Source organism: Salvelinus fontinalis, chromosome 6, assembly GCF_029448725.1.
Source record: "Salvelinus fontinalis isolate EN_2023a chromosome 6, ASM2944872v1, whole genome shotgun sequence".
NCBI lineage: Eukaryota > Metazoa > Chordata > Actinopteri > Salmoniformes > Salmonidae > Salvelinus > Salvelinus fontinalis.
This window is the reverse complement of record NC_074670.1, coordinates 40,178,597-40,205,390: the sequence shown is the minus strand read 5'-3', so window position 1 is coordinate 40,205,390 and position 26,794 is coordinate 40,178,597. Positions and strand designations below refer to the sequence as shown.

Here is a 26,794-nt window from a genome sequence, read left to right as displayed (position 1 = left end):
AGAGTAGAGAGTGAAGGAGAGGACAGCAGTGCAGCAGATTGAGGGTGGGTTTTCCACCGCTGGGGGGTAAATTGAAATGAATAAAGGGTGATATAAAATTTATAAAATGACAAAAGTGCTGTTTTAAAGCTAATTTCCTGCAGTTCTACACATTTTGCTATGGCTTATGCTATCTGAGGGATTCTGAGGGAGTTTTTACAAACTCAATGGCGGCCCCAAGACAAAATGCTCCTGAATGTGTAATTATTTATTTTTTTGGTTTTCCCTGATTGTCTAGCTTGTAAATAGGTGATTGTTAGTTCTCAAAGATAATCGTATAAAAAAATATATAGGTCCATTATCTTTTCTACATACAGTGCATTCGGAAAGTATTCAGACCCCTTGACTTCTTCCACATTTTGTTACGTTACAGCCTTTTTAAAATGGATTAAACATCTTGCAAATGTATTAAAAACTGATATCACATTTGCATTCAGACCCTTTACTCTGTACTTTGTTGAAGCACCTTTGGCAGCAATTACAGCCTCAAGTCTTCTTCGGTATGACGCTACAAGCTTGGCCCACCTGTATTTGGGGAGTTTTTCCCATTCTTCTCTGCAGATCCTCTCAAGATCTGTCAGGTTGGATGGGGAGCGTCACTGCAAAGCTATTTTCAGGTCTCTCGAGATGTTCGATCAGGTTCCGGGCTCTGGCTGGGCCACACGAGCATTCTGAGGCTTGTCTCAAAGCCACTCCTGCGTTGTCTTGGATGTGTGTTTAGGGTTGTTGACCTGTTAGAAGATGAACATTCCCCCCCAGTCTGAGGTCCTGAGAATCTTGTTTCTCATGGCCTGAGAGTCCTTTAGGACCGAGTGACCCTCGGGTTCTTAGTCACCTCCCTGACCAAGGCCCTTTTCCCCCGATTGCTCAGTTCTGCCTGACGGCCAGCTCTAGGAAGAGTCTTGGTGGTTCCAAACTTCTTCCGTTTAAGAATGATGGAGGCCACTGTGTTCTTGGGGACCTTCAATGCTTCAGCCATTTTTTGGTACCCTTCCCCAGATCTGTGCCTTGACACAATCCTGTCTCGGAGCTCTACGGACCTCTTCGACCTCATGGCTTGATTTTTGCTCTGACATGCATTGTCAGCTGTGGGACCTTAATACAGACAGATGTGTGCCTTTTCCAAATCATGTCCAATCAATTGAATTTACCACAGGTGGACTCCAATCAAGTTGTAGAAACATCTCAAGGATGGTCAATTGAAACAGGAGCTCAATTTTGAGTCTCATAGCAAAGGGTCTGAATACTTATGTAAATAAGGTGTCTGTTTTTGTTTTTTAATACATTTGCTAACATTTCTAAAAACCTGTTTTCGCTTTGTCATTATGGGGTATTGTGTGTAGATTTATGATAATTTTTATTTAATCCATTTTAGATTAAGGCTGTAACATAAGAAAATGTGGAAAAAGTCAAGGGGTCTGAATACATTCCGAATGCACTGTAGATTATATTTAGTTTTAGTTGTTTAATAAGTTTACACTGAAAATGTTTTTTCATCTTGAAAATTATATAAGCAATATACAGTACCAGTCAAAAGTTCATCAGCAAAACACCATCACACCACGTCCTCCATGCTTCACGGTGGCAACTACACATGCAGAGATCATCCGTTCACCTACCCCGAATCTCACAAAGACACGGCGGTCCTCATTAGAGCCAGTTTCATCATAGTGCTTGAGGGTTTTTGAGAATGCACTTGAAGAAGCTTTCTTTACATTTTCCGGATTGACTGACCTTCATGTCTTAAAGTAATGATGGACTGTCATTTCTCTTTGCTTATTTGAGCTGTTCTTGCTATAATATGGACTTGGTATTTTACCAAATAGGGCTATCTTCTGTATACCACCTCACTTGTCACAACACAACTGATTGGCTCAAACACATTATTAAGGGTCGGACCCTTTTTTTCTATATTCGCCTAAAAGGACATACCCAAATGTAACTGTCTGTAGTTAAGGACCTGAAGCAAGGATATGTATATTCTTGATACCGTTTGAAAGGAAACACTTTGAAGTTGTACCATCATCTTTGAAATGCAAAAGAAAGGCCATAATGTATTATTCCAGCCCAGGCTAAATTTTTATTTTGGCCACTAGCTGGCAGCAGTGTATGTGCAAAGTTATAGACTGATCCAATGAACCATTCCATTTAAGTTCAAAATGTTATATCAAGACTGTCCAAATGTCAGTAATTGGTTTATTAATACAGTTTCAAGTTCATACCTGTGCACTCTCAAACAATAGCATAGTATTATTTTACTGTAATAGCTAATGTAAATTGGACAGTGCAGTTAGATTAACAAGAATTTAAGCTTTCTCCCAATATCAGATATGTCTATGTCCTGGGAAATGTTCTTGTTGCTTACAACCTCATGCTAATCCCGTTAGCCTTCGTTGGCTCAACTGTCCCACGTGGGACCCACCTATCCTGTAGAGGTTTTAAGTTAAGAAGGAAAGAAATTCCACAAATTAACTTTTAACAAGGCGCACCTGTTAATTGAAATGCAATCCAGGTGACTACCTCATGAAGCTGGTTGAGAGAATGCCAAGTGTGCAAAGCTGTCATGAAGGCAAAGGGTGGCTACTTTGAAGAATCTAAATATATCTGTTTAATACTTTTTTTTGGTTAGTACATGATACCATATGTGTTATTTTGGAGTTTTGATGTATTCACTATTATTCTACAATGTAGAAAATAGTACAAATAAAGACAAATCCTTGAATGAGTAGGTGTGTCCAAACTTTTGATTGGTACTGTATGTATACACTACCATTCAAAAGTTTGGGGTCACTTAGAAATTTCCTTGTTTTTTTTTAAAGAAAAGCAAACATTTTTGTCCATTTAAGATAATATCAAATTGATCAGAAATACAGTGTAGACATTGGTAATGTTGTAAATGACTATTGTAGCTGGAAACGGCAGATTTTTTTTATGGAATATCTACATAGGCGTACAGAGGCCCATTATCAGCAACCATCACTCCTGTGTTCCAATGACACGTTGTGTTAGCTAATCCAAGTTTATCATTTTAAAAGGATCATTGATCATTGATCAATTTCAACAGTAAAGAGGTGACTCTGGGATGCTGGCCTTCTAGGCAGAGTTGCAAAGCTAAAGTAATATCTCAGACTGGCCAATAAGAAGAAAATATTAAGATGGGCAAAAGAGCACACACTGGACAGAGGAAAACTGCCTAGAAGACCAGCAGCCCGGAGTCGTCTCTTCACTGTTGACACTGAGACTGGTGTTTTGCATATACTATTTAATGAAGCTGCCAGTTGAAGACTTGTGAGGCGTCTGCTTTTCAAACTAGACACACTGATGTACTTGTCCTCTTGCTCAGTTGTGCACGAAGGCCTCTCACTCCGCTTTCTATTCTGGTTAGAGACCGTTTGCGCTGTTCTGTGAAGGGAGTAGTACACAGCGTTGTACGAGATCTTCAGTTTCTTGACAATTGTTGATTTGGATAACATAACAGCGTCTGTCAAACAGGTGCTCCTGTCTGCATCAACAGCCCGCCGCCCCCTCCATGCACTGGCAGATGATGTGCATAGGATCGTTCTAGAGGGGCTCAATCAGGCTGAACCTTTTGCCCTGGCTTTTGATGAGTGTACTAACAACACCGTTGTAGCACAGTTGTTTGTGTGTGTATATGTCTGTTATTTTGATGGAAAGGAATTTAAACAAGAGCTGCTGGCACGGATTCCCCTCGAAGGACACACCACCGGGGACATCATATTCACAAAGCTGGAAGAATTGTTTACGCAGCATGCCTGTCATTCGAAAAAGTCAATATTGTGGTTACCGACTGGGCTCCTTTTATGTTGGGCAGACACGGCCTGGTCAGCAGGTTAAAGGAAATCGCCCCCCAAATGAATGGCTTGCACTATCTTATCCATCAGAGTGTGCTGTGTGCCAGACTAAACGATGAGCTAAAAGATGTAAAGGATAAAGTAATGCACATAATCAACTTTGTCAGGGAGACATCACATTTTATTGGTCACATACACGTGGTTAGCAGATTTTAATGCGAGTGTAGTGAAATGCTTGTGCTTCTAGTCCTGACAGTGCAGTAATATCTAACAAGTCATCTATCAATTCCACAACTACCTAATACACACAAATCTAAATAAAGGGATTGAATAACAATATACGTATATACATATAAATATATGACCGAGCGACGTAGGCAAGATGCAATAGATGGTGTAAAATACAGTATATACATATGAGATGAGTAATTCAAGATATGTAAACATTATTAATGTGACTAGTGATCCTTTTATAAGTGGCCAATGATTTCGAGTCTGGCTGTTTAACAGTCTGATAGCCTGTTTTTCAGTCTCTTTGTCCCAGCTTTGATGCACCTGTACTGACCTCACCGTCTGGATGGTAGCGGGGTGAACAGGCAGTGGCTCGGGTGGTTGTTGTCCGTGATGATCTTTTTGGCCTTCCTGTGATATCGGGTGCTGTAGGTGTCTTGGAGGGCAGGTAATTTCCCTCGGTGATACGTTGTGCAGACCGCACCACCCTCTGGAGAGCTTTGCGGTTGTGAGCGGTGCAGTTACCGTACCAGGCGGTGATACAGCCCGACAGGATGCTCTCAATTGTGCATCTGTAAGAGTTTGTGAGGGTTTTAGGTAACAAGCCAAATTTCTTCAGCCTCCTGAGGTTTAAGAGGCGCGATTGCGCCTTCTTCACCAGACTGTCTGTGTGGGTGGACCATTCCAGTTTGTCCGTGATGTGTACGCCGAGGAACTGCTGCTGTCCTGTCGGTGTGGATAGGGGGGTGCTCCCTCTGCTGTTTCATGAAGTCCACGATCATCTCCTTTGTTTTGTTGAGGTTGATTGAGAGGTTATTTTCCTGACACCACACTCTGAGTGCCCTCACCTCCTGTCTCGTTGTTGTTGGTAATCAAGCCCACTACTGTTGTGACGTCTGCAAACTTGATGATTGAGTTGGAGGTGTGCATGGCCACGCAGTCATAGGTGAACAGGGAGTACAGGAGGGGGCTGAGCATGCACCCTTGTGGGGCTCCATTGTTGAGGATCAGTGAAGTGGAGATGTTTCCTACCTTCACCACCTGGGGGTGGCCCGTCAGGAAGTCCAGGACCCAATTGCACAGAGCGGGGTTGAGACCCAGGAACTCAAGCTTAATGATGAGCTTGGAGGGTACTATGGTGTTGAATGCTGAGCTGTAGTCAATGAACAGCATTCTCACATAGGTATTCCTCCTGTCCAAATGGGACAGGGCAGTGTGCAGTGGGATGACGATGGCATTGTCTGTGGACCTATTGGGGTGGTATGCAAATTGAAGTGGGTTAGGGTGGCAAGTAAGTTGGAGGTGATTATGATCCTTGATTAGTCTCTCAAAGCGACAGTCATTTAGTTCAGTTACCTTAAGCCTTCTTGGGTACAGGAACAATGGGTGGCCATCTTGAAGCATGTGGGGACAGCAGACTGGGATAGGGAGAGATTGAATATGTCTGTAAACATACCAGCCAGCTGGTCTGCGCATTCTCTGAGGACGCGGCAAGGGATGCTGTCTGGGCCGGCAGCCTTGCGAGGGTTAACACGTTTAAATGTCTTACTTACGTCGGCCATGGAGAAGGAGGGGGGGGGGGGCCCGCGGTCCTTGGTAGCGGGCCGCGTCGGTGTCACTGTATTATCCTCAAAGCGGGCAAAGAATGTGTTTAGTTTGTCTGGAAGCAAGCACCCAACACCGTCTTTTCCGCAAGCTTGTGACAGAATCGCTGGCTGAGTAAAAGAAAAGCGCTGGAGTGGTTCTGTGAGCTGCATGACCAGATTGTCGGTTTTCTTAGAAAAAGCTAAATATGTGCAGCAGCTGACCACCTTCGCATTCTGGAAAATGAGGATTTCCTCTCCGTTCTTTTTTTGGCTAACCTGTTCTGTCACTTTAAACTGGTTAAATCTGCAGTTACAAGGAAGAGGGAAAACAGTCGTGGACATGGTGGGAAAACTTGAGTCCTTTACTAGGAAGCTTGAGTAGTTCGATTTTTACTTTTCATCTGAAGGCTGCGCTTACACACGTTGAAGAATCAGGAGTGCCATGTCCCTGAGTGCGTTTTGGGTGGCAAGCTCAGGAATACAGCACAATAAAGAAACTTGCATTTTATATGCTAACATTGTTTGAATCAACTTACACCTGTAAGTCCTCCTTTTCCTCTATGAACGCAATCTAGATTCACGACAGAAACTAGATTTCAGACGTCAATCGAGGACTGCCTGCGTATCAAAATCACAGCTCACCCACCATCAACAAGATCGTGTCCGAGGATAAATGCAACTTTTCCCATTGAGTAAGTAACTTAGTAGCCTATATGACTTAGCAAATACTAAGTACTTATCCAAGGCTATTTTAGGTCTCATGCTGACAGTATTTTCTGACATTACAGGAGCAAGCTATCCCGAGACATTCCGACACAGACATTTGCAGACCTCACCTTTTTTTCTTTACATTATTGTTTTATGTAGGATGCTACATTTTTGTCCAGTTGCCAGTGAAAGCAGGCCCACTTGGAAAAACTTGCACTTCTATTAGGCAACATTGTTTTTTTGTGAAAAATGCTGTTAAGACATAGCTTACCTCATCCTAGTTATTTTATGTAAAGCTCGGAAGAAATAGGCTGCAAATAAGCTCTCTTGTTTATAAAGTCAAATTAAAATGAAGATATCTATTCCTGTTCGCCACTTGCATAACAAGTTAGCTAGTTATAATTTCAACACCAGGCGCTGTTCACCTAATATTGATTGCACTGCGGTCGCAGCTTTACATTTCAGCACCACAAAATGGTCCGTTGACTGTCTCTTCTCCTCATGAATGTTAAAATGTAACTTTTGCTTTATTTGGGTGGGGTAACTTCCTTCTTTTTGCATCGCGGGTCTGATGGGGGTGTGTCGGATAAGGTGGAGGTGATATTATCCATAACTAGCCTCTCAAAGTACTTCATGATGACGTAAGTGCTACTGGGCGATAGTCATTTAGTTCAGTTACCTTCACTTTCTTGGGTACTGGAACAATAGTGGACATCTTGAAGCAAGTGTGGACAACAGACTGGGATAGGGAAGACTGAATATGTCCGTAAACACACCAGCCAGCTGGTCTGCACATGTTCTGGTTGTATTGCTACACCATCCAAAGCCTCATTAATAACTTCACCATGCTCAAAGGGATATTCAGTGTTTGCTTTGTAAAAAATTGGTGCCCTTCTTTGCAAAGCATTGGAAAGGTCCCTAGACTTTTTGGTTAAATCTGTGCTTAGAATTCACTACTCAACTGAAGGATCTTAAAGATAATTGAGTGTGTGAGGTACATTCACTATATATACAGAAGTATGTGGACACACCTTCAAGTTAGCGGATTCCACACCCGTTGCTGAAAGATTTATAAAATCGAGCACACAGCCATGCAATCTCCATACACAAACATTGGCAGTAGAATGGCCTTACTGAAGAGGTCAGTGACTTTCAACGTGGCACCGGCATAGGATGCCACCTTTCCAACAAGTCAGTTCGTCAAATTTCTACCCTGCTAGAGCTGCCCTGGTCAACTGTAAGTGCTGTTATTGTGAAGTGGAAAAGTCTAGGAGCAACAACGGCTCAGCCACAAAGTGGAAGGCCACACAAGCTCACAGAACGGGACCGCCGAGTGCTGAAGCGCGTAGCACGTAAAAACCGACTGTCCTCGGTGGCAACACTCACTACCGAGTTCCAAAAGTGCCTCACTTCATGAAATGGGTTTCCATGGCAGAGCAGCTGCACACAAGCCTAAGATCACCATGCGCAATGCCAAGCGGTGTAAAGCTCGCCATTGGACTCTGGAGCAGTGGAAACTGGTTCTCTGGAGTAATGAATCACGCTTCACCATCTGGCAGTCAGTAGAACGAATCTGGGTTTGGCGGATGCCAGGAGAACGCTACCTACCCCAATTTATAGTGCCAACGGTAAAGTTTGGTGGAAGAGGAATAATGGTCTGGGGATGTTTTTCATGGTTAGGGCTTGGCCCCTTAGTTCCATGTGAAGGGATATCTTAACGCTACAGCACACAATGACATTCTAGACGATTCTGTGCTTCCAACTTTGTGGCAACAGTTTGGAGAATACCCTTTCCTGTTTCAGCATGACAATGCCCACATGCACAAAGCGAGGTCCATACAGTAATAGTTTGTCGAGATCGGTGTGGAAGAACTTGACTGGCCTGCCCAGAGCCCTGACCTCAACCCCATCAAACACCTTTTGGATGAATTCGAATGCTGACTGCGCGCCAGACCTAATCGCCCAACATCAGTGCCCGACCTCACTAATGCTCTTGTGCCTGAATGGAAGCAAGTCCCCGCAGCAATATTCCAACATCTAGTGGAAAGCCTTTGCCAGAAAATTGGAGGCTGTTATAGCAGCAAAGGGGGAACTAACTCCATATTAATGCCCATGATTTTCGAATGACATGTTCGACGAGTAGATGTCCACATACTTTTGGTGATGTAGTGTAGATGGTGTAGTCATTCAAAAATCATGTTACCCCCTATTATTGCACACAGACTGAGTCCATGCAAACTATTATGTGATTTCTTAAGCACATTTTTACACCTGAACTTATTTAGGCTTGCCATAACAAATTAATACTTATATAACCAAGCTGTTTTTGTTATTTATTTTATATTAATTTGTAAACATTTATAGAATTTTGTTTTCACTTTGACATTAAGGAGTATTTTGCGTAGATTGGTGACAAAAAAAATCACAATATAATCAATTTTAATCCCTCTTTGTAACGCCACAAAATGTGAAGGAAATCCAAGTGGATACATATGATAGGCACTGTGTCTTATACGAATGTGTACATTCGTGCATGTCATTATGGGTGTGTGTATTTTACAAACCTGGGTTCAAATACTATTTCAAATGTCTTAATTACTTTCACATACATTCAATGTACCTCTGGTCTCTTGGCAGCTCCCACCAGTCCAGTCCAAGCTCTTTCACCACAATGGTGGAACCAGCTTACCCCTGAAGCTAGAACAGCATTGTATTTTCTTCCGAAAACATGTGAAACCCTACCTCTTCAGAGTACCTGCTAAATTACTAAAATGTAAGTGAATTAAGTATTCTAATATATTATATTTGAAAAGACAAGTAGTTGAATATTTTAATGTATTTGGAAATACTCTCAAAGTATTTGAAAATACACCGACTCAAATACACTCCCATGCATTTAACCCAGGTATTTGAAAATAGCATTTGAAATAAGTATTTGGAAATACTCTACCAAATTGTAATAGTTTTTATTTTTTTTATTTTTTACAAATAACCATTCAAATACTCAAATGAAAGTAATTGTTTTAATCTGTGTATTTGAAAATACTCAAATACACAGAAAAAGTATTTTTAAATACCAGATACTCAAATACACATGTATTTGAACCCAGGTCTGGTGTATTGCCCCATAGGCTAAGTCATGTGTTAAGTGCGAGTGTCCGCATTCATGTTTGACTTTGCATGCTGTGGTTGCTTCGTACACTTTAGGCAGCGTGTGATTTAGACTTGGCCTGGCTCCTAATAACGGAAGGGTGTGTACTACAGGGTGTGAGGTTTAAAGATACATGTAAACACCATATCTGACAGCTGTCGGCAGTTTGTGTCTTTATTGCTACTACTCTTATTTCCCAGGCAGTGTCAGCATTGTCTGCTTGATGGGCCTCTGTAGACTGCTAGTTTGCTTTTTCTTCTGGTGAGAATTGCACAGAGATTACAACGAGGGAGAGTTAACTGTCTGCGGTTTATGAGGAATTAGGTATTGTCCGGTCCCCATTGGCTAGGCCTTGCAAGTGTATCAAAACTCAAGGGAGGAAGGAAGTGTGCAGAGAGGACGAGTCACACGGGTAGCAGAGGAACTCTACTGTCTACTTTCACTGTCTTTGTCTGTCTGTCGGGGCTTGTTGGGTTGTAAATCAGAACCACTTTACAAAGGAGCCTCTGTTGTGGAAGGTCTGTATTTGTTTGTCTCACCCTTTACCGTATGTGTGCATGAAGTGACAAGGTTGCTGGTTTCTTTGTATCACTCATTGCAAGTTCTGCCATTGATATCTATCTCAGTGAAGAATTCTCTCAATTCCATTCAAAGGGCTTTATTGGCATGAGAAACATACTGTATGTTTACATTGCCAAAGCAAGTGAATCTATAATAAACAAAAGTCAAATAAACAATCAGAAAAGAACGGTAAATATTAAACTCACAAAAGTTTCAAAAGAGTAGAGACATTTCAAATGTTATATTATGGCTATGTATGGAGTTGTAACAGTGTACAAAAGGGAAAATAAATAAATAGAAATATGGGTTATATTTACAATGGTGTTTGTGTTTTACTGGTTTCCCTTTTTCTTGTGGCAACAGGTCACACATCTTGCTGCTGTGATGGCACACTGTGGTATTTCACCTAGTAGATATGGGAGTTTATAAAACATTTGATTTGTTTTTGAATTTATACAAATTTGAGTTGTTTTCGAATTCTTTGTAGGTCGGTGTAATCTGAGGGAAATATGTGTCTAATATGATCATACATTTGTCAGGAGGTTAGAAAGTGCAGCTCGGTTTCCACCTCATTTTGTGCGCAGTGTGCACATAGCCCACAAAATGAGGTGGAAACCGAGCTGCACTTCCTAGAGCCAGGTCTGCCTACGGTGGCCTCTCAATGGCAAGGCTATGCTCACTGAGTCTGTACATAGTCAAAGCTTTCCTTAATTTTGGGTCAGTCACAGTGGTCAGGCATTCTGGGCCAAATAGCATTGCAGTTTGCTCAGTTGTTTTGTAAATTCTTTCCAATGTGTCAAGTGATTATCTTTTTGTTTTCTCATGATTTGGTTGGGTCTAGTTGTGTTGCTGCCCTGGGGCTCTGTGTGGTCTGTTTGTGAACAGAGCCCCAGGACCTGCTTGCTCTTCTCTAGGTTCATCTCTCTATAGGTAATGGTTTTGTTATGGAAAGTTTGAAAATCATGACTGGGGGTATTGATACACCATCCAAAGTGTAATGAATAACTTCGCCATCCTCAAAGAAATATTCAATGTCTGCTTTTTAAAATTTATTTTACATTTTTTAACCAATCTACCAATAGGTGCCCTTTGCGAGGCATTGGAAAATATTGGTCAGTGGTCTTGGTGGTTGAATCTGTGTTTGAAATTCACTGCTCGACTGAGGGACCTTACAATTATCTGTATGTGTGGGGCACAGAGATGTATTCAATTAAAATAATGTTAAACACTATTATTGCACACACGCAACTTATTATGTGACTTGTTAAGCTAATTTTTACTCCTGAACTTATTTCAAGACATTTCAGCTTTTCATTTTTTAGTTACCTGTGGTGCTGATGTTTAAGCTGAGGCAGGTATAGTTTGTTGTGTGCTCTAGGTCAACAGTGTCTAGATGGAATTTGTATATGTAGTCCTGGCAACACTCTTTCTCCCTCTGTCTCTCATCCTTCCCTATGAAGGCAGGGCAGTAAAATAGTGTAACACATAAGTGTGTAACACAACTTGCCCCTTTGTTCCACAGCTGAAAGCAAACTGGGTCACCATGGCCCACGTTAACACAATAGCTGTCTAGTTCTATCTGCACTTGTGTGTGGTCGGGTCTACCACTCCTGCTGTGTTGTGTTGTTAGAGGCATCACTTGATCAGTGGCTGTTTATGTCATGATTTTGATTAAGTCGCTGCTCTTTCCTGGTTTGTTATGTGTTATTGTGTATTACCAAACAGTCATGGGGTCAATTTGATACTACTTCCTGAGTCTGACATTCATTGTTTCCTGCCAGGCAGCATTTGAATGAATTAAGGAAATAATGAATTACAAAACTTGAATGAATATATTGATCTCTAGACTAGAGGATAAATTGCATTTGTTTGATTCCTTAACATCCTATTTGAACTTTTTTTTACACTCCCCCTATCTCTTTCTCTCTCTGGGGACAGCAGTGCTACCCAAGACCCTCGGTTGCCTTTCAGACGGTAGCGAGGGAACAGCCATGCACCCCATGCCAGGACAGCCGCCTGGCCAACGGGGACGCAAGCCAGGCTGCAGGAAAACCAAGCTGACAAGGCCCTTGGGCCAGAAGGGGGCCGGAGTAGGACCACAGGCCCCCCCGCCCGGAAAGGGACTGGAGCCTATCAAGGTCCCCAAGAAGAGAGGCCCCAAACCGGGGAGTAAGGTACAGACCAAGGACCCGGGTTGGGGAGGGTAGGGTGGGTGGGGTAGGGTTGGATGTTTCATCCTGTGTCGCAGCATCCAAATACTCTTTTATAATAACGACCTTATTGGTCAAAAGTTGAACTAAAGTCAAGAATTCACTTCTATTCTAATTCCACTGCTACTGAGAAAAGTAATGTTTGCCCTCCAATTGACAACTAGAGTGGTTGACTTAACCCTAACAGTGTCCTCTCACTCCTCCTCTGTGTTTAGTTGGGCTGGGCGAAGAGAGAAGGCTGGCTGGAGGGTGCCATGGCAGGCCCAGGGCGACCCGTGTCCCGGCCCAGAGGGAGGCTGCCAGCCAACTGGGCCCAGAGGATGGCATTGCAGGAGGGACAAGTGGAGTCTATCAAGATCCCCAAAAAGAGAGGGCCCAAGCCCGGCAGCAAGGTAACCAAACACACACACAATTATCATTTTTTAAATGTTTTTATGGATGAGCGCATACCACCCCACTAAACATTGTGTGTGTGTGTCTGTGTGAACAGAGAAAACAGCGGGTGGTGCCCAACCCCGTGCCCGTTTCCCCCAACAGCAGTATGCCAGAGCCAGACACCAGCACAGTGCCCCTGGACAACACCACCATCCCCAGCGCCGCCGTGCATGCTGCCACAGGTACAAACACACAAAGTAGTACTTCGTCAGTGCAATTATTACTCATATGGATTTCTGTGGAGCGCAATGCAACTTTTATTCGGAATACTTGCATGCCCTCGGACATCCTTATGAGTCAATTATTGATGAAAATGTAGTATTTGTTAAATATGTTTGGAGCATGAAGTCGAATCTGCCTTTTTCAGCCGGAGTGGTATACATGCTGAATGTTGGATGCCTCTGTGTTTGTGTCCGTGACTGCCTGCATCTACCTACGTGTCCCACAGTGTGTGTATACCTGAACAAGTATGGGAAGGTGGGACCCCACTTGGATGGGCGGCGGGTGCAGCAGCTGCCCGACCACTTTGGTCCAGGCCGGGCTTCCTCGGTGCTACAGCAGTGTGTCCAGGCCTGTGTGGACTGTGCCCACAACCAGAGCTCTGTCTTCTCCTGCCTCAAGCCAGGTCACGGAGGAGAGGTCATATCAGGTAAGGTCTGGGACTGGTACCTGCTTTCTGTCTGGGCTATTTTCTCTATACACTTTATTAGAAGTTTAGTTATAGCGATAATCAAATAGTCTTTGCATTTCCTTAAAAAATATGATGTCCCTGTGCACTACATCAGAACCAGTTGTTAAAACAGACTGGTAGATGCTTTTGTTCCTGAAATTGATCAAACCAAAGCTCTATATCTCCTATTCACTTGGCATTGCTACTAAATGTGAGGAACAGTATTGGCTGTCTGAGCCTAACCCTTAACCTATGTGTCCCATGCAGCCCACTTTGACCAGCAGCACCATACCCTCACCCTGCCCACGGTCAACAGCGTCACGCACGTCCTGCACTTCCTGGAGAAACTTTGTCACAACCTCTACTGTGACCCTCTGTTTGGGAGCCAGCCCATCCCCAGAGGGGGCCTGCATTACGACAGCCACGCCTACCCAGGTCAGCACACACACATACATACACACACACACACACACACACACACACACACACACACACACACACACACACACACACACACACACACACACACACACACACACACACACACACACACACTGTACTACTGGGGCATAACCTTGGCTTTTCTGTTGATTCAGGACAGAAAAGGGTTGTCTTTCTTTTTGGCCTTTTCAACATTGTAACAGTGTCGATTTGAGTCAAGTATGTATGCATTTACTTTTCACTCCTCACTGTTTCTCTTTTCTGATACGACTCCCTCCAGAAAGGATAAGTTTTAAGGAGGGCCTCACAACGGGTCCAGGAAGAGGCTCCAAGCGGTTCCTTCAAGAATCGTACTACAGCCCCCTCCCCCACAAGCTGGCCAAAAACCTCTGCCTCTCCTCGGAAGGTACAGCTCCTTAGGAAATCCTTAACGCTTCATTTAAAATAACTTGATTGATAAAAATAGAAACATGCACCTCTAATGGAACAAACAAATGGAAAACATTTGTGTACAAACAAAAACTCTTATTTTAGGATGTAGCTAGGACTGTGGAGGTCAGACAGTTTTTGTAATGCAAAAGTCTTCCGGTCTCACGATAGTTGACCGTTAATTAACATAAACACGTTTAGCATCTCCAGCTAGGCCTCCACGAATACAAGCTGCATACAAGCTGCTGATGAGTGAGCCTTTGGAACATCTACATTTTAAAAATGCACTGTAGGCTTGTTCACTGTTAGCTAAGTGAACAAGCCTACAGCCTATGGCATGGAGAATAGCCAGATAACATACAGTAGGCCAACTCATTTTCTGTTCTTCTGAAATACATTTTCTTCAAATCATAATGTTTCTTTAGACCTGACTATAATGGATTTATTGTGATGGTGTATATTCAATTTAAAATACACCATCACAAAAAATCCATTATTTATTTTAGTTAGGTCTAAAGAAACATGATATGAAGAAAATGTATTTCAGAAGAACAGAATGTGCCTGGTAGGCTACTTCAGTTTTATAGCAGAGGCAAGCAAAATCTGTTTGGGAACATTGATGGTGACATGTTTTCACAACAAAACATATTTCACTAAACTGTTGACAGCCCCTCTGCACGCTCTAGAAAGGAATAAAGGAGAGAGGGAGGATGTGGAAACGCATGGTGGTGAGGTAGTCTGTATAGCGAAAGTTAATGTCACCCAATTAGTTATGAAAATATAAAAATTCCCTATTAACTGGATAATCAAAATCAAATACAAATTCACAATAATTGTAGGCTTATCTGTAAACAGCCCTGCACAACCCTCAGCATCGCCTAGGGCTATATATTCTCTCCCAGACTCGTCGATAGACATTTTGGAGTATGCAGTAATACAGTCCACACTCAAAGGCGATTACTCGAATTTGTATAGGCTTGACCAATTACGTACCAAAGACATCTTAAATACGTTTTTTTAAATGTTTTTTTGCCATGTGTAATATGTGGTAGGCAATGTATTGTGTAACGGCACAATCATCATTTTAATTACGGTATTTTTCGGGCTTGGGCTCATAAACTAATGCATATGCATAAGCTCTAAAATGCGTATTGGTGTTTTGAATGAATCATCACCTTAGAAGCGCTGTCCATTTTGTTATGTTAGGCTTTGAAACAACATCCACATCAACAATGTTTTACACTCAGTTTCAACCTGCTGTTGAACTTCTTTCTTCAAATTGATCATCACAGTGAGGTGAGTTATAAAAGCACAATACTGTTTTGATAGTAAGTGTTTGATGTGATTTTCGATATAATTTGCATTGATGTCAGAGTGGTTAGAGGGACAATAGGGCCCTGAGTACCAGGCCATTAGGACATAAGAGATTACCAAGACTTAACAGTCGCATGGAATTTTACTGCGGTCAGACCTCAAGACTGCCGGTGTAGCGGTAATACAGTCACCGCAACAGCCCTAGGTGTAGCCAGTAATGTCCCACTAAGCAAACTTTTTGACTACAGTTAAACTACCGGCTACAGGTGTGTCACTTGGGCCTTGTCATTGACTCTCCTCCATGTTGTTCCAGGTGAGCCCTTCCTCATGGAGAATGGTGTAGGGGGGTCGGAGCACTTAAAGAAGAGCCCCCTGTCCCCGGGCTTGACAGGGCAGCCTCTGGGCCTGCGGTTCCCCACCAAGTTGCTACATCTCAACTCTTCAGGTAGGGGATCATCTTTAATGCAGTGCATGTCATTAAAGGCTAAAAATGAAAACAATTTGAAAGCTAATTTATGGATTGTGTATGGCTTTACGGCAACACTTTAGATGGAGTTGCTCGTCATTCCATAATAACAAAACCCACTTGTGATTGGTGACTAATGTTCCTCTGTATCTCTACTCTGACCCGCCATCCGACACAGGCTCTGAGCGTTTCAGAGAGAGCCCCCGGCCCAGTGGCCAGGACCCCAACCTGTGGACGGTAGAGGACGTCATGCAGTTCATCAGAGACATAGACCCCCTACTGGCCCCCCACGCAGATCTCTTCAGAAAACACGTATGTATCTACAGAATTGAATAGAACAGTAGTATCCTATTGCATCTCTATGTACATGTCAGCCTGACAGCACAGAAGGACATTTACAGTGCATTCGGAAAGTATTCATCCCCTTGACTTTTTCCACATTTTGTGACGTTACAGCCTTATTCTAAAATGTATTAAATCATTTTTTCCCTCTCATCAAGCTACACACAATACTCCATAATGACAAATCAAAAACAAGTTTTTATTAACATTTAGCATCTATTTTTATTTTTATGACTGATATTTACATAAGTATTCAGACCCTTTACTCAGTACTCAAGTCTTTTTGGGTATGACGCTACAAGCTTGGCACACCTGTATTTAGGGAGTTTCTCCCATTCTTCTCTGCAGATCCTCTCAAGCTCTGTCAGGTTGGATGGGGAGCGTCGCTGCACAGCTATTTTCAGGTCTCTCCAGAGATGTTCGATTGGGTTCAAGTCTGGGCTCTCGCATGGCCAGTCAAGGACATCCAGAGACTTGTCCCGAAGCCACTCCTGAGTCTTGGTAGTTCCAAACTTATTTTATTTAAGAAGGATGGAGGCCACTGTGTTCTTGGGGACCTTTATGCTGCATAATTTTTGGGGTAATCGTTCCCAGATCTGTGCCTTGACACAATCCTGTCTTGGAGCTCTATGGACAATTCCTTTGACCTCGTGGCTTGGTTTTTGCTCTGACATTGTCAACTGTGGGACCTTATATAGACAGGTGTGTGCCTTTCCAAATCATGTCCAATCAATTGAATTTACCACAGGTGGACTCCAATGAAGTTGTAGAAACATCTCAAGGATGATCAATGGAAACAGGATGCACCTGAGCTCAATTTTGAGTGTCATAGCAAAGGGTCTAAATACTTATGTAAATAAGGTATTTTTGTTTTTTAATACACTGCTCAAAAAAATAAAGGGAACACTTAAACAACACAATGTAACTCAAAGTCAATCACACTTCTGTGAAATCAAACTGTCCACTTAGGAAGCAACACTGATTGACAATAAATTTCACATGCTGTTGTGCAAATGGAATAGACAAAAGGTGGAAATTATAGGCAATTAACAAGACACCCCCAAAAAAGGAACGGATCTGCAGGTGGTGACCACAGACCACTTCTCAGTTCCTATGCTTCCTGGCTAATGTTTTGGTCACTTTTGAATGCTGGCGGTGCTCTCACTCTAGTGGTAGCATGAGACGGAGTCTACAACCCACACAAGTGGCTCAAGTAGTGCAGTTCATCCAGGATGGCACACCAATGCGAGCTGTGGCAAAAAGGTTTGCTGTGTCTGTCAGCGTAGTGTCCAGAGCATGGAGGCGCTACCTGGAGACAGGCCAGTACATCAGGAGACGTGGAGGAGGCCGTAGGAGGGCAACAACCCAGCAGCAGGACTGCTACCTCCGCCTTTGTGCAAGGAGGTGAGCTGCCAGAGCCCTGCAAAATGACCTCCAGCAGGCCACAAATGTGCATGTGTCAGCATATGGTCTCACAAGGTGTCTGAGGATCTCATCTCGGTACCTATTGGCAGTCAGGCTACCTCTGGCGAGCACATGGAGGGCTGTGCGGCCCCACAAAGAAATGCCACCCCACACCATGACTGACCCATCGCCAAACCGGTCATGCTGGAGGATGTTGCAGGCAGCAGAACGTTCTCCACGGCGTCTCCAGACTCTGTCACGTCTGTCACATGTGCTCATGTGCTCAGTGTGAACCTGCTTTCATCTGTGAAGAGCACAGAGCGCCAGTGGCGAATTTGGCAATCTTGGTGTTCTCTGGCAAATGCCAAACGTCCTGCACGGTGTTGGGCTGTAAGCACAACCCCCACCTGTGGACGTCGGGCCCTCGTACCACCCTCATGGAGTCTGTTTCTGACCGTTTGAGCAGACACATGCACATTTGTGGCCTGCTGGAGGTCATTTTGCAGGGCTCTGGCAGTGCTCCTCCTGCTCAAAGGCGGAGGTAGCAGTCCTGCTGCTGGGTTGTTGCCCTCCTACGGCCTCCTCCACGTCTCCTGATGTACTGGCCTGTCTCCTGGTAGCGCCTCCATGCTCTGGACACTACGCTGACAGACACAGCAAACCTTCTTGCCACAGCTCGCATTGATGTGCCATCCTGGATGAGCTGCACTACCTGAGCCACTTGTGTGGGTTGTAGACTCCGTCTCATGCTACCACTAGAGTGAGAGCACCGCCAGCATTCAAAAGTGACCAAAACATCAGCCAGGAAGCACAGGAACTGAGAAGTGGTCTGTGGTCACCACCTGCAGAATCACTCCTTTTTTGGGGGTGTCTTGTTAATTGCCTATAATTTCCACCTTTTGTCTATTCCATTTGCACAACAGCATGTGAAATTTATTGTCAATCAGTGTTGCTTCCTAAGTGGACAGTTTGATTTCACAGAAGTGTGATTGACTTGGAGTTACATTGTGTTGTTTAAGTGTTCCCTTTATTTTTTTGAGCAGTGTACATTTGGAAACATTTATAAAAGCTGTTTTCGCTTTGTCATTATGGGGTATTGTGTGTAGATTGATGAGGGAAAAAATCATTTAATCCCTTCTAGAGTAAGGCTGTAACGTGGGAAAAAGTCAAGGGGTGTGAATACATTCCGAATGCACTGTATGTTATGCCATTGTTTTTAGTGGAAGGAGTTTTTTATTCTTAAGTGTTTTGTTGAGTTTATAACCTCCATAGCAAATTAAAATGTTCCCACTCCTATGTGTTGCAGGAGATTGATGGCAAAGCCCTCCTGTTACTACGCAGCGACATGATGATGAAATACATGGGTTTGAAGCTCGGGCCTGCCCTCAAACTCACATTCCACATCGACAGGTTCAAACATGGACGCCCTTATTGAGCTCATCGGCGTCCCCCCACCCCGCAACCCTGCTACTACTACTCACCCCCCTCCCCTCTACAGGATATAATGCACTGCATACTACTGGACTGACCATCACATGTAGCTTCCGCCACTAGGCTACGATACCTAGTGTCATATATCCCCCTCTCTTTCTTTGCCGCATCGAAGAAGCCCTGTGGCGAACTTCTCTTATTTCGATTTTATTTCTGTTGTGTGGCACAATCCAGCCCTACGGCAGCATGGGATATGCAGACTGACTGACTCGCCCACATATCCTCCTCATCCATCATGTTACTCGCCTGTTTTTCTATTCCATATTCTCTTACAACAACCGCTACCAATGATGCCCTCCCTGTGTGTTGCCATTTTTTACTGTAATGGCCATTTTAGGCCAGAGTTTTTATTACATTGTTTCTTTTTGTTTGATCAAGTACATTTCTTTTTTGTACCCTCCCTGAAAATAAGGACTTGCATTAAGCCATTTTCGCCTTTTTGTATTAAATATGTATACTGAACAAAAATATAAATGCAACATGTAAAGTGTTGGTCCCATGTTTCATGGGCTGAAATAAAAGATCCCAGAAATGTTCCATATGCACAAAAGCTTATTTCTCTCAAATCCTTTTTAGTGAGCATTTTTAATTTGCCAAGATAATCCATCCAGGTGTAGCATATCAAGAAGCTGATTAAACAGCATGATCATTACACAGGTGCACCTTGTGCTGAGGACAGTAAAAGGCCACTCTAAAATGTGCTGTTTTGCCACAGATGTCTCGTTTTGAGGGAGTGTTCAATTGGCATGCTGACTGCAGGAATGTCCACCTATAGCTGTTGCCAGATAATTGAATGTTCATTTCTCTACCATACGCCGCCTCCAACGTCATTTTAGAGAATTTGTCAGTACGTCCAACCGGCTTCACAACCGCAGACCACATGTAACCACGCCAGCCCAGGACCTCCACATCTGACTTCTTCACCTGTGGGATCGTCTGAGACCAGCCACCCAGACAGCTGATGAAACTGTGGGTTTACACAACTGAAAGAATTTCTGTACATTCTGTCAGAAACCGTCTCAGGGAAGCTCATCTTTGTGCTCATCGTCCTCACCAGTGTCTTCACCTGACAGCAGTTATGCACCGTATCCGACTTCAGTAGGCAAATGCTCACCTTTGATGGTCACTAGCACGCTGGACAAGTGTGCTCTTCACAGATGAATCCCGGGTTTCATCTGTACCGGGCAGATGGCAGATAGCGTGTGTGGTGTTGTGTGGGCGAGCGGTTTGCTGATGTCATTGTGAACAGAGTGCCCCACGGTAGCATTGGGGTTAGGGTATGGACAGGCATAAGCTACGGACAACGAACACAATTGCATTTTATCGTGACGAAATCCTGAGTTCCATTGTCATGCCATTCATCCGCTGTCATCACCAATTGTGTTCGTTTCAGCATGATAATGCACGGCCCCATGTCGCAAAGATATGTACACAGTTCCTGGAAGATGAAAATGTCCCAGTTCTTCCATGGTCTGCATACTCACCAGACATGTCACCCATTGAGCATGTTTGGGATGCTCTGGATTGACGTGTACGACACCATGTTCCAGTTCCCACCAATATCCAGCAACTTTGCACAGCCATTGAAGAGTGGGACAACATTACACAAACCATAATCAACAGCTTGATCAACTCTTTGCGAAGGAGATGTCGCACGCTGCATGAGGCAAATGGTGGTCACACCAGATACTGACTGGTTTTCTGATCCACGCCTCTACCTTTTTTTAAGCTATCTGTGTTGTCTTGTGTAATCCATAGATTAGGGCTTTTCTTTATAAGAACTGTAAAGTCTTTGAAATTGTTGCATGTTGCGTTTATATTTTTGTTCAGTGTAATTAATTCCAGCAAAAAAACACTATGTTTCTCCCAGCTGTTTGGGAGTTGTTTGGAGGCATGGTTTTCAAACAGTATGACACACTACATTATCAAAACACATTATACTGTGCTGAAGAAATACTGACATGATAAACTTGCTTTTATCTTGTTATGGATGTTTACAATGACTGTCGTTATTTGTACTTTTTACATTTTTATACTATATTATTAGAGTTCATACATTGAGAGCTTTATCATACGCATTAATGTTCAATAAATATATAATAAATGTTGGTCTCTGTCAGTCATACTTTCTTAATTTGTAAACAGTATTGGCATAGCATTACGTTATTTAGCCAACATCCACATAGCGGTTTTTGGGCAGTGTTGGAGTTGGAACTGAGTTAGAGCTGTCAAATCCACAAGCGGCTCCTTGCAGTATACCTAAAGCGGACATTGCCATTAAGATAAATCCCCATTAGGCATTTTTTTACAAGTTCAAACACTGGAATGTGAGGTGGAATTTACACCTCGATTATAGGCTGATAGAAGTCCTCATTTTGTTTAATGATTTTAATTTGGAGTGTAATTTCTATATGGCCTACACTTTCTGGTTCTGAACTTCTAACACAAGTGGGACGGATGTTGCTTCATGAAAATGATCAAGAACAGCTGCTCACCGATTTGACATCTCCACACAGTTACATCTCGGTTATCGACATTAATACTTGATCTGATTGAATCTAGGCCAAAGTCTCAAGATGAGTGAATAGCATGAAGAGTTATGCAGTAATTGTTTTTGTACATTTTCAGTTTTGGTATAGTGGCTCAAGATTGAGTAAATATTGAAATCATACTCTTTATTGCTCCAGGAAATTTTTGATGGATGACAGTTGACCAACAGAGGGCAGGTGAGCTCCATCCATCCAGATTTACTCAGTCCTGTCTCCTTGATTCCTCTCCTTGAGGCTCATGCACATGTTCTGCCATGAGTCATTTAGTCTGAATTGGAGACCCAACTTAACTCACAATCATGTTATTTGCAGAGGACATACTATTTGCATAAATGTTTTTCCTTTGAGGTGTCCCAAGTGATGCTACAAGTAAATTAGCCCATATGTTGTGTAACATCTGGGTGCTTATTGAATTTAGTACCTCTTTTCTGACTGGTGAGCTAGATTCTCCAAAGCAAATTGTAACATAATTCTTACATCAAAGTTAGCCTATTATTTTCACGTTTCCCTGACAAAATAGCTAGGAAAGTGATCGTCATTTGAAGTGATAGTTATTCCAATGAATTAAAGTGTGAATGAGAGTTAGGCCTGTGTGCGTGACGTATCGATTGCAGCGGAAGCATTGAAAGTGCGGATGTGACAACATCCTCAGCAAAAACAGGAAAGTGCATGTGAGGGTTAACTGACCAAACCCACTGATCAGTGCCGATTAGGGAGGTTTGTGTATGTGCTTGCGTGCGTGCGTGTCAGTTAGACTTGTTCCTGTGTGTGTATTTGTGTGCCTGTGTGCAAGACAATTCTAACAAGATCAAGGGTATAGGCTATGTTTGTTGATGTCTAATAGTAGCCACGGTGTCATTCATGAAAAAATAGCTATTTATAGACCTCCCAGCTCCTTGCTCTTTATGTTGTGCTCACATCATGTGAGTTTCACAAAAACTGAACAAACATGAATGAGTCGGGTTTAAACTGCTGACAGGGAGGCGAGCAGAGACAGTGGCGTTAACAGAATGCCACCTGACTCACCCACAGTTTTAGCTAACTGATGGTGACATTCTCGTGGGAATGCCAGAGACTTTTAGGAAAGACCCGAATAGGAAATTCCCTGCCCATTGAGCAGAATTACGTTGAAAATATGTATTATACACGTATTTTCCAGATGTTGAAACAAGGTTCATTTTCGGTTCTGATGAAAGCTGAAAATATGTATTTTCCAAACGTTGAAAATATGTATTTTCCAGACTTTGAAAACGGATGCAGAACACATCGGAGTTGGATTCTATTGCATTGACACACTACTCAGCCTGTACTACACACAGACCTAAACAATCAGAGCTGCAGTATGCCTATATGCAAATAGACCATTGTCATACAGTGCATTCGGAAAGTATTCAGGACTCTTGACTTTTTCCACATTTTGTTACATTATAGCCTTATTTTAGAATGGATTAAATAAATTAAAAATCCTCATCAATCTACACACAACATACCCCATGATGACAAAGCAAAAATAGGTTTTTAGAATTTGAGCAAATGTATATACACTACCGGTCAAAAGTTTTAGAACACCTAATCATTCAAGGGTTTTTCTTTATTTTTACTATTTTCTACATGGATAATAGTGAAGACATCAAAACTATGAAAAAGCCCATATGGAATCATGTAGTAACAAAAAAGTGTTTATTTTATATATATTTGAGATTCTTCAAAGTAGCCACCTTGATGACAGCTTTGCACACTCTTGGTCTTCTCTCAACCAGCTTCATGAGGTAGTCACCTGGAATGCATTTCAATTAGCAGGAGTGCCTTGTTAAGTTAATTTGAGGAATTTACTTCCTTCTTAATGCGTTTAAGCCAATCAGTTGTGTTGTGCCAAGCTAGGGGTGGTATACAGAAGATAACCCTATTTGGTAAAAGACCAAGTCCATATTATAGCAAGAACAGCTCAAATAAGCAAAGACAAATGACAGTCCATCATTACTTTAAGACATGAAGGTCAGTCAATACGGAAGATTTCAAGAACTTTGTGCAGTCACAAAAACCATCAAGTGCTATGATGAACCTGTCTCTCTTGAGGACTGCCACAGGAAAGGAAGACACAGAGTTACCTCTGCTGCAGAGGATACGTTTGTTAGCTTTAACTGCACCTCAGATTGCAGCCCAAATAAATGCTTCACATAGTTCAAGTAACAGACACATCTCAACATCAACTATTCAGAGGGGACTGCGTGAATCAGGCCTTCATGGTCAAATTGCTGTAAAGAAACCACTACTAAAGGACACCAATAATAAGAAGAGACTTGCTTGGGTCAAGAAACACGAGCAATGGACATTAGACCGGGGTACCTGTCCTTAGATCTGATGAGTCCAAATTTGAGAGGTGTGATGGTGTTGGGGTGCTTTGCTGGTGACACTGTCGGTGATTTATTTAGAATTCAAGGCACATTTAACCAGCATGGCTACCACAGCATTCTGCAGGGATACGCCATTCCATCTGGTTTGCGCTTAGTGAGACTATCATTTATTTTTCAACAGGACAATGACCCAACACACCTCCAGGCTGTGTAAGGGCTATTTGACCAAGAAGGAGAGTGATGGAGTGCTGCATCAGATGACCTGGCCTTCACAATCACCCAACCTCAACCCAATTGAGATGGTTTGGGATGAGTTGGACTGCAGAGTGAAGGAAAAGCATCCAACAAGTGCTCAGCATATGTGGGAACTCCTTCAAGACTGTTGGAAAAGCATTCCAGGTGAAGCTGGTTGAGAGAATGCCAAGAGTATGCAATACTTTCATCAAGGCAAAGGGTGGCTACTTTGAAGAATCTAAAATCTAAAATATATTTAGATTTGTTTAACACTTTTTTGGTTACCACAGTACATGATTCCATATGTGTTATTTCATAGTTGTGATGTCTTCACTATTATTCTACAATGTAGTAATAGTAAAAATTAAGAAAAACCCTTGAATGAGTAGGTGTGTCCAAACTTTTGACTGGTACTGTATATACTAAGCGGTGTCAGAGGAAGGCCCAAAAAATTGTCAAAGACTCCAGTCACCCAAGTCATAGACTCTCTCTGCTACCGTACAGCAAGCAGTACCGGAGTGCCAAGTCCGCTCTTCCAATAGAACGTTTAAGGAAAAAGTTTAATATAGCTCCCAGTATGTGATTCCTATGGCTTCCACTGGATGTCAGTAGTCTTTGTTTCAAGGTTTCAGGCTTGTTTCTTCCCAAACAAGGAAAAATTATGAGTTTTAGTACTGGGACACAGACTTGGAAATCAATCTATGCGCGTGCGACAAAGAGGATGTGCACCTGCTAATATCGTTTTCCTATTGAACATACTTCTTTCCGTATGAAATATTATCATTTAATTACATTTTAGGGTATCTGAGGATTAAGTAGAAACGTATTTGGACTTGTTTTAACAAAGTTTAGCGGTAGCTTTATGGATTAATTTCTCTGCACGTTGAACGAGTGGATTACTCAAATCGATGGCGCCAACTAAACTGACTTTTTGGGATATAAATAAGTATTTTATCAAACAAAACGACACTACATGTTGTAGCTGGGACCCTTTGAATGACAAATCAGAGGAAGCAATTTTTAATCGCTATTTCTGAATTTATGAAACCTGTGCTGGTGGAAAAATATTTCGATGTGAGGCGCCGTCCTCAAACAATCGCATGGCATGTTTTCGCTGTAAAGCCTATTGTAAATCGGACAGTGCAGTTAGATTAACAAGAATTTAAGCTTTTAACTGATATAAGACACTTGTATGTTCCTAAATGTTTAATATCATAATTTTATGATTATTTATTTGAATTGCACGCCCTCCAGTTTCACCGGTAGTTGTCCCGCTAGCGGGACTCCTATCCCTAATTAACAGCTTCTACCCCCAAGCCATAAAACTACTGAACAATTAATCACATTGACTTAGTTTTTTGACTAGTTTATTTAGTAAATATTTTCTTAACTCTATTTATTGAACTGCATTGTTGGTTAAGGGCTTGTAAGTATTTCACGGTGAGGGCTACACCTGTTGTATTTTTTTATTTATTTTACCGTTATTTTACCAGGTAAGTTGACTGAGAACACGTTCTCATTTGCAGCAACGACCTGGGGAATAGTTACAGGGGAGAGGAGGGGGATGAATGAGCCAATTGTAAACTGGGGATTATTAGGTGACCATGATGGTTTGAGGGCCAGATTGGGAATTTAGCCAGGACACCGGGGTTAACACCCCTACTCTTACGATAAGTGCCATGGGATCTTTAATGACCTCAGAGAGTCAGGACACCCGTTTAACGTCCCATCCGAAAGACGGCACCCTACACAGGGCAGTGTCCCCAGTCACTGCCCTGGGGCATTGGGATATTTTTTAGACCAGAGGAAAGAGTGCCTCCTACTGGCCCTCCAACACCACTTCCAGCAGCATCTGGTCTCCCATCCAGGGACTGACCAGGACCAACCCTGCTTAGCTTCAGAAGCAAGCCAGCAGTGGTATGCAGGGTGGTATTTGGCGCATGTGACAAATAAAATTTGATTTGATTTGACTTGATCCCTTAAAATTTGGGATTTGGTTATTTCAGCCACACCCGTTGCTGACAGGTGTATAAAATCGAGCACACAGCCATGCAATCTCCATAGTTAAACATTGGCCTTACTGAAGAGCTCAGTGACTTTCAACATGGCACCGTCATAGGATGCCACCTTTCCAACAAGTCAGTTCTTAGAATTTCTGCCCTGCTAGAGCTGCCCCGATCAACTGTATGTTTTGTTATTGTGAAGTGAAAACGTCTAGGAAGAACAACAGTTCAGCTGCAAAGTGATAGGCCACACAAGCTCACAGAACGTCACCGCCGAGTGCTGAAGCACGTAAAAATCATCTGTCATTGGTTGCAACACTCACTACAGAATTCCAAACTGCCTCAAGAAGCAACATTAGCACAA

General features: G+C 42.7%; 1 protein-coding gene across 7 annotated transcripts in view; it reads left to right on the top strand.

The window, feature by feature from the left end:
• Nucleotides 1-21,399, top strand: part of LOC129857834 (polycomb protein SCMH1-like) — a 45,480-nt gene extending 24,081 nt beyond the window's left edge. For 5 of the 7 annotated variants that reach the window (XM_055926465.1, XM_055926461.1, XM_055926463.1 and 2 more), the window contains 10 exons: nucleotides 12,027-12,262; nucleotides 12,514-12,690; nucleotides 12,789-12,915; nucleotides 13,182-13,382; nucleotides 13,671-13,838; nucleotides 14,125-14,250; nucleotides 15,901-16,032; nucleotides 16,232-16,365; nucleotides 16,744-16,896; nucleotides 19,106-19,195. In XM_055926465.1, the coding sequence (XP_055782440.1) occupies nucleotides 12,027-12,262; nucleotides 12,514-12,690; nucleotides 12,789-12,915; nucleotides 13,182-13,382; nucleotides 13,671-13,838; nucleotides 14,125-14,250; nucleotides 15,901-16,032; nucleotides 16,232-16,365; nucleotides 16,744-16,890 (1,448 nt within the window). In that variant the 3' untranslated portion in view covers nucleotides 16,891-16,896; nucleotides 19,106-19,195. Of the gene's footprint in view, nucleotides 1-12,026; nucleotides 12,263-12,513; nucleotides 12,691-12,788; nucleotides 12,916-13,181; nucleotides 13,383-13,670; nucleotides 13,839-14,124; nucleotides 14,251-15,900; nucleotides 16,033-16,231; nucleotides 16,366-16,743; nucleotides 16,897-19,105 lie in introns of all 7 variants that reach the window. The other 2 variants (XM_055926467.1, XM_055926468.1) reach the window with 2 other exon arrangements.
• Nucleotides 21,400-26,794: the final 5,395 nt, after the last annotated feature.